Genomic DNA, 16,787 nt, shown 5'->3' on the forward strand with positions numbered 1-16,787 from the left:
AGATACTCCTGCTCCCCAACCCGTGGTTTTCCACACACCCCAAATTCCTCTCTGTGATTAATGATGTTTACAGCAGTGCTTGCGTAGGTTCCATACACCAGCCGAAATCTACTCTAACAGAATCCGGAAGCTCCTGGCTTGTGCCAAACACCTGCTCCAGCTTGCTCCAGTGTAGCTCACTTCTCAGGGTGATTCATTCTGGCCACCTGAACTAGTTGGTTCAGGGTTGCTACATTTCACCAGAGGGCCTGAAAGGGGTTTGATGTGGGTAAAACCAGACCCAAGGGTTAGCTAGAAGAAAATGGTAGTGGTGGAGTTACTCTGGCTGTGTAATTTGGTTCTGAAAATTTCTGTTAAGGGGAACAGTAGATGGGATGTAGAAGGTAGCCATACTCTCCCAGGCAGATCTGACTGTCTGGACACAGGTCAGTATTTGTGTGAAAGGAATGTAATCAAGGCTAATCCAAAGGCATGAATGTAAGCATGCATATGTGGAAAAATATGCAAAGTTGGGTATTTAAAATGTACATTGGGTCACTATAATATAATTTTGAATCGTTTTAGTAATTATAATTGAAAGTGAACGAAAGGCAGTATATATATAGGAGATAACTATCACCGATTTTATTTACAACAGTCCAAGCTCAGCTGCTTCAGATCATACAAATCTTCTCTTCATCAGATAAATCACTCAATCACAGTATATCAATATTAAACTCATAAATGATACAGCAAATTTAAATAAATAACCAAAAATGCCAATACAGCTACCCATATCCAAAGCCCTCAAAATCTTTTCAAAGTTGTTGTGTTTCATCTGTCATTATGCAAAATGGCCATGCATGACTCTTTAATCCAAGCACCAGGCAAGCCAGTCTGTTGGTGACAAGATAAATTAAGAATTGCACTTCTTAGATATGTTGTCAACTGCACACTATGTATTCTAAATGATATGTCAAATGATTTCACTGACATTAATAAGCAACATAAGCACATTACTTTCACTTTAACCAGGTTTTTCTGTTATTAATATCCTGTACAGTTAGTGACTCTTCCTCAAAAGTCAGGTCCCCTTCTGAAATGACTTCATTACTTTATTTTAATTAAAAGAAATGTATCTCAATTATAACACCACTGTATAAATAAACAGTAGGTGGCGCCTATTAGTACAGCAAGTTCATTTAGGATTGAATTACTTAATATAGTTTTAAATAGTATTGCATTCCGTCACTCATGTAGAGATCTAAAAAAAATAAATAAATAAAAAAAGAGAGAGAAAACTCTAAAAAAAAAGAAGTGTATGAAATAGCAGAAGACTATGTATTACTCACGCCTCATATGCTGTATCCAATCACGTTGCGTCTCTTTCGACAACGCTGTTCTGATTGAACAGAACACTTGTCAGTCAAAGTAAGAGTACACGCCTCCCGCTGACCCCACAAACCCTGGGGGGAGACGAGAGGATTAAGGGTTTATAAAAGATACATACACTGGAATAAAATTAACTTTTTCAACGAGGATTAACGCTTGATAGAGTTGTTCGTGCTGTTGTCAAGTGGGATTCAGGATTTCGGTATTTTCTGAGGTGTTTTTTATCCTTTTTCTGGGTGTCGTGGTGAAGGATGGATAAAATGCGGCCTAGCGGCGGAGCGGGTGGCCACCTCGGGCTCGCCTCGCTCTTTCCGCCGGGTCTGCAGGCTATTTACGCGGAGTGTCGGCGCCTGTATCCCGATCAGCCAAACCCGCTTCAAGTCACTGCCATCGTTAAGTACTGGTAAGTGATTCCACTGCACGTTGAAACACGGATTAAAATCGTGTGTAATGCAAATAAAGATGAAATTAGCAGCAAATCTTTGTACTCCTGATTTAATTAAGGATTGTTGTAGCTATATGTAGCTATAGAGCTAAAAAAAAAAACGGCTAGCAGCTACATCCGAATATGTGATCAGAGGTTTGTTTTAAATGTTCATTCGTGTTTGGATTAAAAAATATATCTTTTAAGGTGTTTATCTGCTCGTACTGGTGTAAGAAAAGCTCTGTGTTGTTCAGAACATTGTTCATGGGTTGAAGTAGCGTTATACACGGCTGTTATACATAGCCTTGTTTTAACCTCTCATTATGTAAACACAGGTTAGGGGGACCGGATCCTTTAGACTACATAAGTATGTACAGGAACGTGGGATGTCCTGCTCTGGATGTACAGGAACACTGGCATTATGTGAGTCTCGGCCTGAGTGATCTGTACGGAGACAACAGAGTTCACGAGTAAGTGTAACTTCATCAAATCTCCATGTATATTTCAGATAATACACTATAATTGATAATAAAATAAAACAAACCTCACATATTTACTTTCAGGGTGATTTATACATTCTGCATTTTGGCTCCATATAATGATCCATAAACATGTCTCAGTTTATGTAGATTATAATAGTATACAGAGATGCATTATTTTTAAGTGTTGATAGTGCTTAATTTTTATCATTTATTTTCTTTTTAGATTCACTGGTCAAGAAGGTCCAAGCGGATTTGGATTTGAGCTTACGTTTAGGTTAAAGAGGGAGGCAGGAGAGACCGCTCCTCCAACCTGGCCAGCTGAGCTTATGCAAGGTTTGGCTCGATACGTCTTTCAATCAGGTATGAAACAGGTTTATCGTATAGGGTTTGGCACAGATTGCATAATTTCTTTGTAAATGCAGCTAGTTCCAACTAATTGTATGGAATCGGGGGGGAACGAAATCGTACATCTGCTGTCATGTGTGTAGCCGGAACACCTTTGAAGGATAGCTCAAAGTGATAGAATTTTATATCACTATAAATTTATTTAAAGATTTATTATTCTTTTAAAACAACTGCTAGAGGAACGTATTATACTTAAAGTCTTTAAAATCTATCTAGAAGATATGGTCGCAGCAAAACAAAAGCAAGTTGTGAGGAGAAATTGAGCAGAATTGAGACTTTCATATTAATTTGATCTCGATTCACTTGTGTGTAAATTCTAGATCACCCTTTGTTATTATGACTGGCCACTACATTACTTGGATATTAATTTTTTAATAGTAATCCTATCTTATTGTTTTTAAACACCCTGTTGAAGGCAGTAATTTTTGACCCTTATATACAAGATCAAGCATGTGTGTTATTCTTTTAGAAAGGCAATAATGCAGAAGGTGAAGATGGTATCACCTTCTGGCACATTTGAGAGAAATCCAAACCATTTAAACGTGTTGTCTTTATTTTGGTATATAGAAAACACATTCTGCAGTGGTGACCACATTTCATGGCACAGCCCATTAGATAACAGCGAGTCCAGAATCCAGCACATGCTGCTCACAGAGGACCCCCAGATGCAACCTGTACAAACACCATTTGGTCTGGTCAGCTTCCTTCAAGTAAGGCACAACAAATTAACATAAATATATTGTCCTTTCATTGTTCTTGTATACTGGTGCTGTTGTGCTATGTGCTGTGCACGAATATGATGCTTTAGTAAATGTAAATATAATTATTTACACCTATTCAATAGCAAAATACTGTAATACTAACTCTTACCTGACTGTTTTCTCCAAGCTGTCTGTCAAAGATGAGAGGATAAAAAATTTTTTTGGATTACTTTAAAGTAAACTTTTATATAGACTCCAGTTTCCAAAGATTAATCTTATGATGAACCTGCAATGTATTTTTTTTTTCCTGGTTTGGTAAATATGATTGCTTAGTTTTGTTCGTGTGCTTGTCCAAGGTAGTATATTAATGTGGTTAGTTTGAACTAATATTATCTAATGTTTCCAGTACATTGAGTATGGGATTAATAAGGGAGCTAAACTTGCATTCATAGGGCTTGCTTTTCTACCACCATCAACCTAACATAACAGATGACCATGCAGCTGTTCATTATATTAAAACAACTTTATGATTATTGCTATATATATATATTTTTTTCATGTACCACAATTTATTCATCATTTGGTAATTGTTTTATCCTGGCCAAGAAGGTGGTAAATCCAGAACCTATCTCAGTAACACTGTGCACAAGGCAGGAATATAAATTTATATATCCTGGAATAGAGTTTGTGTACCTGTTTGTTTAGTGTAAATGTTTTTGTGTAAAAATATTAACTGTGTGTTGTGCTTGTGTGCTTTGAAGATTGTTGGGGTATGCACAGAAGAGCTGCAGGCAGCACAGCAGTGGAATGGTCAGGGCATTTTGGACCTGCTGCGTGGAGTGCGTGTGTGAGTATAGTTGTAAACACCAGGCTCAGTGAAAAGTTGGGACAGCCCTTGTTTTGAAATGTGCACCAATTTAATGTGTTCTTTGGAGAAATGTGACTACAAATGTTATGCCTCCAGGACAAATGTTTCATGCACTGGAATTGTTGTTGGGTTGTTTTCAGACTTCGGTGTAGTGTTTACAATGTTTAGCTTTTTCTCGGGTTAGATGGGTCACTGACCCTGAAAAGCTTTGTTTGACCTTGTTTTAACTGTGTTTTTAAAACGGGCTTGTCCTGCCTTCTGCTCTGTTTGCAGTGCCGGAGGTCCGTGGTTAATCACTGACATGAGGAGAGGGGAGACTATATTTGACATTGATCCTCACTTACAAGTAAGGCTTTATTATTTATTTCTTCTTTTTTGTTGTGGATAACGTATTAGATTTTACATGTGAAATATACTGCTCCGACAGCAGGATAATTCACTCACATTACCATGGCTTGGGTTCAATTCCCGGGCAGGGAGCTAACCCAGCCACTGAAGAGCTAACTCTGTGTCGGTTCTAAGCTTGGATCAAATGGGAGGGTTGCGTCAAGAACGACATCCGTCGTAAAACCTGTGCCAAATCAAACACGCGGCCCTGATAATCCGCTGTGGTGACCCTGAAAAGACCTTATTCTTAAAAGAAAACACTTTACTGAGAGTCTTTAAGAGCTTTTCCATGCTGGTTATTGAAGTCAGGTAGAACACTTGTTAATTTCCCCTGTGTGCAGTTCCTCAGATGACTCAATTAGAATTTATATATAAAATGATTCATTATAATTTATATGATTGTAAGTTTTTTCGTTTGGCCATAAAGGGGGGTGTTTAAGGTTCTTGTTGCATGACCACGTGGAACTGGATCAGCTAAGCAGCTAGGTTGCAAATCTTTTCGATCACTAAGAGATGAAAGATTTTGTGGAATTCAAAAATAGCAATAGAGAAAGAAAATGAATGTGATTGTGGTTATTACGCTGTACATCCAGACCATGTCCACAGGAGAGGCTCAAAAGATGCATCTTTTTTTTTTTTTTTTTTGCCAACGTATGAATACAACTACTTTTAACTCGTAATGGTTCTATTCAGTCAGCAAACACATCATCTGCATCTCGTGTGGGCAGTCAGTTACTGGGGATATGTCAAATTTGGTTGATAGTAGGGATTGTCACACATTGGCACTGCCAGCATGCATTACGTAAACAGTGCTATTGGTTTCCCAGTGTGGCATTTCGGTTCTAGTTGGTGTTGGAAATACTGTTTTGCATTGTGGCTAGGTCTAAACGTTATTCTGATTAATCTTATTGCTCGTCGACCACTTTTTTGCAACATCAAATTAGTTTAATGTCATGTTAATCTGTATTTTTTTTGGAGTGTCCTGAATTTCAAGCTCTGATTCGATCATTTACAAGCAGTGAAATTCTAAGTGTATTACCCAGAATTTATCTCCCTATCAGAAATCCTCTGATGCTGACTTCATTTTGTTGTTTAAACCCACCAATTTTTTTAATTATTGGAACATGTAACTGACAGGTTTTCTGTTGCCCAGGTGTACCATGTTAGACTAATAGTTTAAACAATTAATAACTCTACGTGTCTACTTATGGTTAAAATTGATAAACCTACATGAAGACCAGGGAGCTGTCTTTTGGGGAAAAGCTAATTATGTTGAGCATTTGCACAATCGTTGGGTATAGCCAGTACAATTTAAGAATGTCCTGAAAAAACAAACAAACCCTGATGTGCTGACATCCAGCTGTCAAACAGGTCAGCCAAAGAAAACAACAGCAGTTGTTGACAAACATTCTGAAAGCTGTGAAGAGAACGTCATGGCATCACCAGCAACCTGAACAGGTATAAGAAGACCAATGTGTGGAGAAAGAAAGAAAGGAACTGCTCCTGATCCAAAACCTACAAGCTCATCGGTCAAGCATGGTGGAAATAGCATCATGAATTAGGGTTGCATGTCTCTGTTACAGACTCACTAATCTTTATTTATGATAACTCATGATGGTAGAGCAGAATGAGTTGAGAAGTCTACAGAAACATTCGGTCTGACGATTTGCAGAGAAATGCATCCGATCTAAATATGAAAAAGATCATCATGGAGCAAGAAAATGACTCAAAACACAACAAAGCACTTAATCAGTGGGGTTTTAGACTGGCCAAGTCAATCAGAAGACTTTCATGTCCTGAAGAGAAGGAGTGAAACCCCCATATATACACAAATTGAAAGAACATTTTGAAACGTTTTGGTGACGTCACTGGATTGATAGTTATTGCAAGCAATGGATATTTACTTTTTAGTGTAAAACTCCAATACTGTTCAAATACTTTTGCTCAATTGAAGCTTGGTTGGTCTGCCAAAAAATGTGCCAAAGTGTTTAACACATAAAATATGATCTGAACAGATTTTGAGCTCAAACCCAAATGTCTTCATTCTTCAGAAAAAAACCCCAAAAATAATTGCTCGTCCTGTACTTGCGTTGTCACAATATACGTTAAGCAATGTTGTGCTTACCAGCATCACTGGCTTGAAAGACGGGTTTAACTACTTTTTAGTCTTTTAAATACTTTTGCTTGTGGCAACACTACTGCCTGACATTGTCATAATGCACATTCTAATCCATATAAACCCATTAATATAGTATATTAGTTTAGAATACAATATGCAAAACTGAAAAGAAACACAGCCAGTGCTAACTTTTTTTTTTTTTTTTTTTTATAAACTAATCATTCATTTTAGTCATTTCCTATTTCATTGGCCAAAGTAGCACAAGATATCGCTTTCCTGATAGAGAAGGATGGTTACAGGAATCTGAACATTAATGTTTAACAGAATCCCTGTCAGTTCATAAGTTTCAAATTGACATTTTACATTATACTTCATAGTTTGATGTGGGGAAATGTATGCACATTCTTTATTTAATCTTCTTTATTTCCCAACAGATGTATTTTTTAAATATCAGTAAAGAGGCATTTTGCAGCTCTGCACTGCAGTATACCAAACCGTTTAATTATAAACTAAATATCAACTACGACCATCGCAATTAGGTTGCCTTTTTTCAGTAGATAGAATTCCAACCATATATGTGCACTTTTGCCTGCCCATCTTTATTTGATGTGGTGTTTTATGTGTATGTAAATTATTCAATCCAAGCAGGAGAGGGTGGATAAAGGCATCGAAACAGACGGCTCCAACCTGAGCGGAGTCAGTGCCAAGTGTGCATGGGATGACCTGAGTCGACCTCCCGAGGATGAGGACGACAGCCGCAGCATCTGCATTGGATCGCAGCCACGCAGGCTGTCTGAGAAAGGTGAGCCATTTAATATAGGGAAGTAATGAATAAAATCTAAGAGACTATGATCAGAAACAATATAACCTTTTATTGCTTCTAATGCATGACGTCTTTTTTTTTTGACTAAGTGGCATCATACTTTAAAGAACGGATAAGATTTGTTTGTATTTTATTTGCAGACACTGAACAGATCAGGGAAGCCCTAAGGAAAGGACTGGAGATTAACAGCAAGTCAATCTTACCCCCCATTAACAGTCAGAGACCTCACCAAGACCGGCCACTGTAAGTGTTTTTGGAATTTCTTTACAGTGAATTTGGAGAAATCGGTCCCAAATTAAGAGTCAGTATGAATCTGCTGACTTTGATTGATGAGTTGTGTAGATGAGGTGGGTGTGTGGGGTGGCAGTGTTGTCCATCAGTGACGATATCAGACTGAGGTAAAGGGAAGAAGTATTTCTTGGGTTAACCTGGTGGATGTACAGTGAAATAGTCAGGGGACTTTTCCCAGAAGTGACACAGACTGTATTATTTTAATTTGCTCATTTGATTATTTGAATACTTCTATGTTTGTTTAAATATATTAGTGTAACTCTACCAGTTTCTTCTGTATTAACTAAACTGTGCCCTGAAGTGGAGATTTAATTTTTTATTTATTTATAGAACTCTCTTTTATTATTATTATTATTATTATTATTATTATTATTTTTTTTTTTATTATTTTTATTATTATTATTATTATTATTATTATTATTATTATTTTTATTATTATTTTAATCTTCTCCTAATGTTGCCCAAATTGCTGTTGCTTGCTTTTTGGTAAAGGTTTCTGATGGTGCCTCAATTATTCATAGAAATACATTTCAAACCAAACATTTGAACATAAATCAGATTTATCGCTGTTAAACGAGATGTTTTTCTTACAATAACCACAAACCTCAGCATAAATTAACATTCTAGAAGCAAACTTTGAGTCCTCACTGTGTGCTGGTTTTAGAGTAAGGGGGGAAAAAAATCTATTTTGGCTCTTTGCCATTGCTGTTATCTTAAAACGGATAATCATAAAATTCATCTTCAAGTTAATTAAAATGCATGTATTATAATTAATGGCATCTTGACAACATGGCTGCTTGCATTTACATGTTGATTTAAAGTGAACCAGTCTGATACAAGTTTGAACCTGTTTATCATTTTACAAGATATTATAGCTTCCTCAGAAATTCCTTATAAATTTACAGCAGTGTTAGTCAGCTGTTGTCATGTATTGATTAAGGTATAAAGGCTTTTTACAGAAGCAGCAAGGATCCCTCCAGGTCTGTTTAAAGCTTTGCTCACAAATAGTAATCAGATATCGTTGCTTTCCATGGTGTATATTTGCCTATTTAGGTTTTTTGTGATTCGCTAGCAAGCTAAAATCGTTTGGTATTAATATTTGAATTGATCAGATTTGTTTTTGGTTAAATCAGTTCCCTTATGGAAACACACAATACACATTAGCCAGTTTCCAAAAATGGAGATGTCACAGGCCCGTGACCAGAATCCGTCTTTAACCTTGTTGAATTTTGGTCCATTTTCCTTAATAGAAAGGGTTTTTTTTTTTGTTTTGTTTTTTTGTCTTTTTTTTTTTTAGTTAACATACTGATCAAGAGAATTGTCCAAGTGAATTTTCTTATTCCATTTTTGCATGAGTAATATTGAGTATAATTTCTCCTGCCCATACACCTGGTATACAGTGAGTAAATTACCATTAATAAAACGAACACACTGTTAGTGACATCTTAGTAAGTTTTGCATTTGCTTATCCTTAAGGCAGATATTTATTTATTTATTTATTTATTTATTTTTTAAATGATTGAGGAATAGCAAGCAGACCAAGAAAATTTGAGACTTATAACAAATAAAAATATGAGAATCATATTTTGTTTCTTGTAATACTTTAATGGGAAATGAACATGATCAAAGTGATCTAAGCAAGCGTATTTAGTTTGTTTTGCGCAGAGCATTTGTGCTACAGGCTCCAGAAAGCTATATCATCAATGCTCACTGTGCTGTGTTTTTGGAAACCACTGAACAATACCAGTGACTTGGAAATGTACCTGAATGTATATGTCTGCACAGTCCAAGTGACTATTAGGTGCAGACTTTGGTTAGTGTGAGACGCTTTAGGAATGAAGGGATTGCAGCGTGATAGAAAAGGTAAAATTATATGAGGTTTTGTTTTATCATTTATTAAATCATGCTAGCAGAGTTGTAGATTTTGACCTTTATCTTCTGTCTGTCAATCCAAAGGCTGTTATGAATATTTCTTCAAACCTTTTCTAATATCTGTGTATTGTGTGTTGATTCTCCTTGTGGGTGAACTGAGTTGTTTGACAGTCTATTCTCATCTCATTGATCCCAGTGCAGTCGTTCTATGCTCCATTCAACACCTCACAGCAGGGGGTTGGGGTAATCTCAGCCTTCTATTCTCTCCTCCGCATCTCATCCTGCTCACCTTGCCCCCTGGCCATAAGCAGAGGTTGTGCTGTGTCTTTCATTAGCCATGCCAAGCATACACGTACTGTAGCTGACTAGTATTATTTAGCATTAAATAATCTTAGGGGGAAAAAATAGTAGCTAGAGTTTTGCCAGCAGGAATTACAAAGCGTGAATTTAATCGATCTAATACATACTTCTGAAGACTTCAGAAGAATGTTCATGCATCTGTAATATACCTATACAGAATCTATAGTACCATGTAGGAAGAAATACATCTAAATTTATTTAGATATTTGCATTATATTATACTAGAAATGTTTGTGTTTGCATTAATCTGACTTTGACATTGGAAATTCTGGATTCTAGCTTTTATAATAACCTTAAAGAATGTCTCTAAGTCTTGCTGTTTTTGCAGCAAGAATCAAGAAAACTGATGACTGTATGTTTAGTAGATTTTGAAATGCAGCAAAACTAACTCGAGTGTTCAGTGGCTGATGGCAAAAAGCATCTTTAGTGGAAATTTAGGGGTGTGTGTGTGTTTACAATTCATCCAGAAAGCATTATCTTGTCCAATGGCTGACCAGATGTGACCCCAACAATCAAACCTTTAATATCAGAATGGTTTTAAAGGTGTTGAAAGCATTTCTTCCCTTAGAAAAAATAAAGTAGGTGAATGGTTGTCTGTTTTAGTGGCTTTTTTCTATATATATATATATTTTTTTTTTTTTTGATAAAAGGAAATTGATTTTCCTCTCGACAGTAATGGTAAATGCATTAATTTCTCTTCGCTGTGGTACAAATTTACCCCTAATTTCTCTTTAGACAATCAGTCGGACATTTGCAGAGCAAGCAGAACTCAAGGTAAGAGGCAAACAATAGAGAGAGTTTAAAAAAAAACACACTAATGAACAAAATGTTCCTTAGTGGAGTTTTTCATCAATGATCAAAATACATTATTAAGCCCCATGGGGAAATTGGTTAAACGGTGCTAAAATAAACGGTCAGTACGCACAGATTACATTTTGTTCCAAAAAAGAAGGTACACACACTGTAGTGGTCTGTGGCACAGTAGATTTGTTTGTTGCAGTGAACAAATATTTGAAATGTTAAAAGAGCAATTTCTGTAGCAAGGCAGCAGTTCCCTTTGATTCGGCCTACCCTAAATCTGAATAATTAAAATGTTCTCTGCTCTAAAGACTACGTCTGAATTACTTAGGATAATGAATGTGCTGCTATGACACTGGCAGTTTCCCTACACCATGACATCTGATTTGCTCTTAAGCTTGGTTTGCTTGGCTAACTGATGTTTAAAAGCTAGTAAGGACACAAAAGTGATGCAGTACAAACAATTCACCATTTCAAATGTACAGTGCTATATATGATTCTCACACTGTGATTATAATATGCTTTATAGCCACTGTGACATTAGGGTTGTCACATGTCTGTCTGCCTGTCTCTCTGTGTGTATATGTGTGACATGTAATTTATCATGAAAAGAACTGTAAGGCAACCTTGATTTTATGATGAAATTAATGCTGTTTATGTGATCTGGACTTCTTCTAATGTGGTGCCAAATATGCAGCTATGTTAATAATCTGTAGACTAAATGTATGCATTTTGGCAAGCTGGCAGATGATTGACTTGCTTTCATGTAAATGTATGAGTATTAATCAGTTGATCTTCTGGGTAAGCAAAAAAAAAGAGGAACTGTTGCTTTATGTCTAGGGATCTTTGGAGCAGTCTATCTTTGTGACAGCAGAAAATAGGAGCAAATTAATTATGCAAAATTATTCATTCCTTCTCCTTTATCTCTCTTCCTTCCCTGCTTTGCCCCTGCACGTGCCCCTCTTTCCACCCTCATCAGAAGCCGTAAGGACAGTCTGGAAAGTGAGAGCTCATCTGCTATCGTTCCCCATGAGCTGGTGAGGACACGACAGCTGGAGAGTGTGCACCTCAAGTTCAATCAGGAGTCTGGAACTCTGCTCCCACTGTGCCTCAGGTAATGTACAGACATTCCAGTCTCTATTGCTGGCATGCTTTCTTTCTGACCTCACACACTTGTGCCTGCCGCAGTTCAGTAAACTTGGGCCTTTCTCATCAGGAATGACTGATGTCTAAGGAAATGCACTTTATTTAAACTCCTGTTGTTTTGAGTACAGATGTTCCTTTACCCCTACATTTTTATTCTAAAAATAGCATAGCTGTTAACATGTTACTGACGTCCTTAGCCAGCAAATCTTTTAGGCTGGTTCCAACAATCCCAAGTGCTGGCATTAAAAGGTTTTATTATAAGATCAGAGGTTGAAGTGTAATCTCATTTTGTATAGATGGAAACAAAACCTTTTTTACTCTTCTCTGTCTTCGATAGAGGACGTATCCTCCATGGGCGGCACTTCACATATAAAAGTATCAATGGTGACACAGCAATCACTTTTGTATCCACTGGAGTAGAGGGTGCTTTCGCAACAGAAGAGCACCCCTACGCTGCTCATGGGCCGTGGCTACAGGTAAGGAATATCCAGTGCTGCGGTACATATCCGAATGGCATACTCAATTGGTATTAACAGTGTTCGCTTCTTTTGTTTAGATCCTTCTCACTGAAGAGTTTGTGGAGCACATGCTAGGCGACCTTCAAGATCTGAGTATTCGTGACGAGGTAGATGAGCCCCGAATGCACAATGACCTGTTTTTTAAAAGGAATTCATGAATCGCTGTTCTTAAATGCATCTGTTTTTTGTTTTTTCCCCCTCTCTCTTCCTCCTTCAGTTCAAGCTACCAAAGGAATACAGCTGGCCTGATAAGAAGCTAAAGATTTCTATCCTGCCAGATACAGTGTTTGACAGCCCGCTGCAATAAGACTGAGAAGCTGCATCTTCCCCCACGTCTCTAGAGGAGTGCAGAGCCGCCCGGGCTCCATAGAGACTCATGCTTATACACAGTTGGAGGAAATGGACACGTAGACACTTGACTCCCTCTCAGACAGCTGTTGGCACAAGACACTGAATATGCCTTTTTTCACAAAGTATTAACTCTGTCCTTACATTTAACCTTAAGATATTTCTGCTGAATTCATTTTGACCAAACTCCCTCTAAATGTTCATTTTCCAAAGTCTGCCTGTGTGCCTGCAGCATGTGTAAGGAAAAAAAAGTTTTTGAATACTTTTTTTTTTTTTTTTAATATTCAACATAAAAGGGCTTTCTGTGATGCTGTGATGTACATTAACACAGACTGATGTTTACATCATGCTGAAGAATGACTATCCTAAATCTAAACAATGCTAGTTGCATTTATGGGAGAACAAACATGGAAGAGCTAAAAACATATTTTATTATTATCGTTATTATTTTATATTAATGGGGTCAGAAAATGATAGTTTTTTTATAAGGGGTTGGATGAAACCATTGTTACACATGTTAAAAGTTGGGCATAGCAAATTCATAGCATCCCCAAATGTTTTCTCTGCCACAAGGAAGTAAGATGCAAGTCTGCTTAACATTTGCTTTGAATAAGAAAGCATTATTTTAAATGTTCATTGTGTACAAAAATATTGATTATACCAAAGGTGTACTTCCTGAAAAATCAAATCATTTGCAGCTCTAGAAAGAACTAAATAAGAGCTATACTGCCCTTAACATGAAATTGTCATGAGTTGTTAGTACTTTACTGCATTATTCAAAAATGTACACATTCATCACTAAGTCTTGTTAAGATTTTTTACTAGCTAGAGTAAACTTTTTACCAGCAAAACTGTAACAAACTGCTTCTCGTGCAGTCACGCTGTAATGAATCCACCTTTTATATCATGAGCTAGTGAAGTGTTTATAGCTAGCTCTCAAATTAAATACACTAGTGCCTTTTTAAAACTGTGATCAACACTATTTGATGCAAATTGCTAATCTATACCAAAGCCAGTATTTAATTTGCATTCTCGTGTACTGGATGTAGGAGATTAAAAGCTCATGTTATGTCCTCCCTTTTTTAACCATTAAAGTACAATGGTTAACATTTCCACTCATTGTTTCTGTTATGTTCCATGTTATTTTATGGTTGCAAGTTAAAAGGACAGGAGTATGTTCAAGTTGCATTAATCCACTATTTTAATACCCAAAATGCATACTAAACCACAAGTTCGAGTGTTTTTTCTTTGTTTGTTTTTTGAGAGAGAGATTTATGTAGTTTGTCTTTATTTTATATTCTTTCAAATCTAAACTGCCTGTTTTTCTTACCATTAAAGTGCATTAAAGTTTTACATAAATATTGTACTGTATATTCATATCGCCATTTTAAGCTGTATGTAAACCACAACTAGATCAAATTTAAAGATGACATGCTATGTACACATTCAAGCACACATTTTTATGCCAGACCTTTATTTTTCTTTTCATTCTTTAGGACTCATTAACTTGAATTTTGTGATTTCTTTGTAAGTGCCAAACCTGCATCCATGTTTCAGCACATGTCGTGTTTGCAGCGGATGAGCACAGCAATACACTGCCATGCAAGGTTGTAGTACATTTACAAGAAAAATCGTGACTACTGACAATTGTTTCTGATATGTTGACTATGTTGAAATAGTCACACCTTGGTAATAGAATCAAATGCAAAGCAGTAGGCTTCAGTAGGATCTCATCACTTTAATCTCACTTTCCAGTGACAATTTCATTGATTGTCAAACCCACCCGTTTAAATAATGAGATATAACCCTTGGTAGGCAGGTTTATAGGGTGCAATATAAAGCACAGATGTCCACTTAACAAGGGTCCACAGCATCACTGATGAAAAACACCACTTGCAGAGCAACCTGTGCTGTCCCACAGCCCTGCTAAAGTCCATAAGCCTTTGGTGATGATTGGCTCTCTTACCTAGAATATTTCAAGATTAAATTATACTCAGATACAGAAATTGTGGCATTACTAACAGCAAAGTTGCAATAAAAGGAATTCAAGCTTAATAAATAAAGCCATGGAATACATCTGTTTATAGATTGTTATCAGTTCTGCATCTACAATGTGAAAAAGGAAACCTGGTGGTAGGTGTTTTGTTATACAGGCCATTAAATCCCTGGTGTCAGTTGAACTAAAAAAAAAAAGAATATTCCAAAGATTTAGGCCCAGCCTTTTATATAGAAAGAAGTATGTGGTAAAATGCTTTCACAGAGTGCTAATTTAAATACAAATATGTTTTACACTGTATGACAAGAGCAGAACTGAATGTATGCTATGTATAATTGTCAGGCTCCCTTTCAGTTCCCTTTCAGGCTTTGGGCAGGTTTTTATATTAATTAGTCAATATTGTTTTATATGGTCAATCATTTTGTCCCATGTGTATTAAAAAAACATCTATTATTTTAAGAAATTCATATAAAAATTCTTTTTCAATGTAATTGTAAGGCATTTCTCCAATTTAGAGAAAAATGTAATTACAATATGTGATTACTAATCTTACAAATATGTAATTACTATATGCAATTAATATTTACACTCATTGTCCACTAATAGAATTTAATAGAATATTTGCTGATTTAAGTAGTTTTCAATCAGCCAATCGTGTGAATCATGCAGATACTGGTCAAGAGCTTTAGTTAAAGTCTGCATCACACATCAGGATGAAGCTGTAATGGAAAATGCGTTCTGTGTGACTTTAACCATGGCGTGATTGTTAGCACCAGAAAACCACTCATGATTGTTAGTACCACTAAACCACTCATTGAGTGACAGTTCTGTGTGAAAAAGAGAAAAAAAAAATGTCCAGATAGGTTTGAGCTGGCAGGAAGGATACAAAAGCTCATAATCACTCTTTATAACCGTGATGAGCAGAAAAGCATCTCAGCATATGCACAAAACATCAAAACCTTGATAGGTTTGATCTACAACTGCAAAAGACCACATTGGGTTCTATACCGGTCAGCTATTAGAGGCTATCATGGGTATCATGGGCTCACAATATGGACTGTTGGACCAATGCTTTTCTGCTCACCATGGATGTAAACACTGCTTATTTTTAGTGCTTACTACAGACTTCCTGGTCCTTCTCTTTTGAACTCTCTCAAGATGTTCATTCCAGTTTTTGTTTTTTTTTGCGCCCTGCTGTGTGTAATCTCTAGTGACTGGTCTATGTGAAATGTGAAGGAGATCAGTAGTTGATGAAATACTCAAACAACAATGTAAACCAGTCAATGCGTATGGACGGCGAGTGTGTACTGAATACGCACAAAGCTCAGTATAGCTCTGGTGGGGCCCACATACAGTTTACACCGAACAGCGTCCTTGTTATCGTTCCTAACGATTTATAAGAGTTCAATGGCATCTAAATGCACACTAAAAACGCACAGAATTTGATATAACTAGCTCACGTCGTCTTTTTGCTCCCTTTACGACTTTTAACTCTCGGAAAGCCGGATAATTCTGATCAGACCTCGAAGTTATCAAGAGACGTTGCCGTTTTAAATTAGACTCCGCCTACCATTCATACGCCCCGCCCGTTTATATGAATCGAGTCCGTGACGGATCACGTGACCATGGAAAGGAGGGGGTGTAAATGTGAACTGTATCCTGAGTTGCAGTCCTGTGTCTGCATTCCTCATCAAGGATCTGCTTAAGAGGGGGAAAAAATCATAAATAATAACACGGACACAGATTGGAATACGGCGGAAATCATCCGGATCGCTGACGGAATATCACTTTAAAGGCTGATGGTGTTGTTTGCAAACCAGCGCTCAGTAATTGGGGTATTTGTGACTCGGACGGATGAAGCTTAATAAAGGAGTGTAG

The 16,787-nt window shown here is 36.9% G+C and overlaps 1 protein-coding gene across 4 annotated transcripts; it reads left to right on the forward strand.

Moving 5' to 3' along the window:
* Positions 1 to 1,423: 1,423 nt before the first annotated feature.
* Positions 1,424 to 14,028, forward strand: sufu (suppressor of fused homolog (Drosophila)). Of its 4 annotated transcripts, none has more exons than XM_027150246.2 (13): positions 1,424 to 1,774; positions 2,131 to 2,265; positions 2,501 to 2,637; positions 3,250 to 3,392; positions 4,145 to 4,230; positions 4,525 to 4,597; positions 7,406 to 7,559; positions 7,721 to 7,823; positions 10,839 to 10,877; positions 11,881 to 12,015; positions 12,385 to 12,523; positions 12,604 to 12,672; positions 12,783 to 14,028. In XM_027150246.2, the coding sequence occupies exons 1-13, from the start codon at positions 1,623 to 1,625 to the stop codon at positions 12,870 to 12,872; spliced, it is 1,455 nt and encodes a 484-aa protein (XP_027006047.1). In that variant the 5' UTR covers positions 1,424 to 1,622; the 3' UTR covers positions 12,873 to 14,028. The 4 variants fall into 4 exon arrangements, with proteins under 4 accessions (XP_027006047.1, XP_027006049.1, XP_027006046.1 ...); XM_027150245.2 differs by having other exon boundaries at positions 1,425 to 1,774; positions 7,403 to 7,559; XM_027150248.2 differs by lacking the exon at positions 10,839 to 10,877.
* Positions 14,029 to 16,787: the final 2,759 nt, after the last annotated feature.

The sequence above is a fragment of the Tachysurus fulvidraco genome, chromosome 4 (genome assembly GCF_022655615.1).
Source record: "Tachysurus fulvidraco isolate hzauxx_2018 chromosome 4, HZAU_PFXX_2.0, whole genome shotgun sequence".
Taxonomy (NCBI): domain Eukaryota; kingdom Metazoa; phylum Chordata; class Actinopteri; order Siluriformes; family Bagridae; genus Tachysurus; species Tachysurus fulvidraco.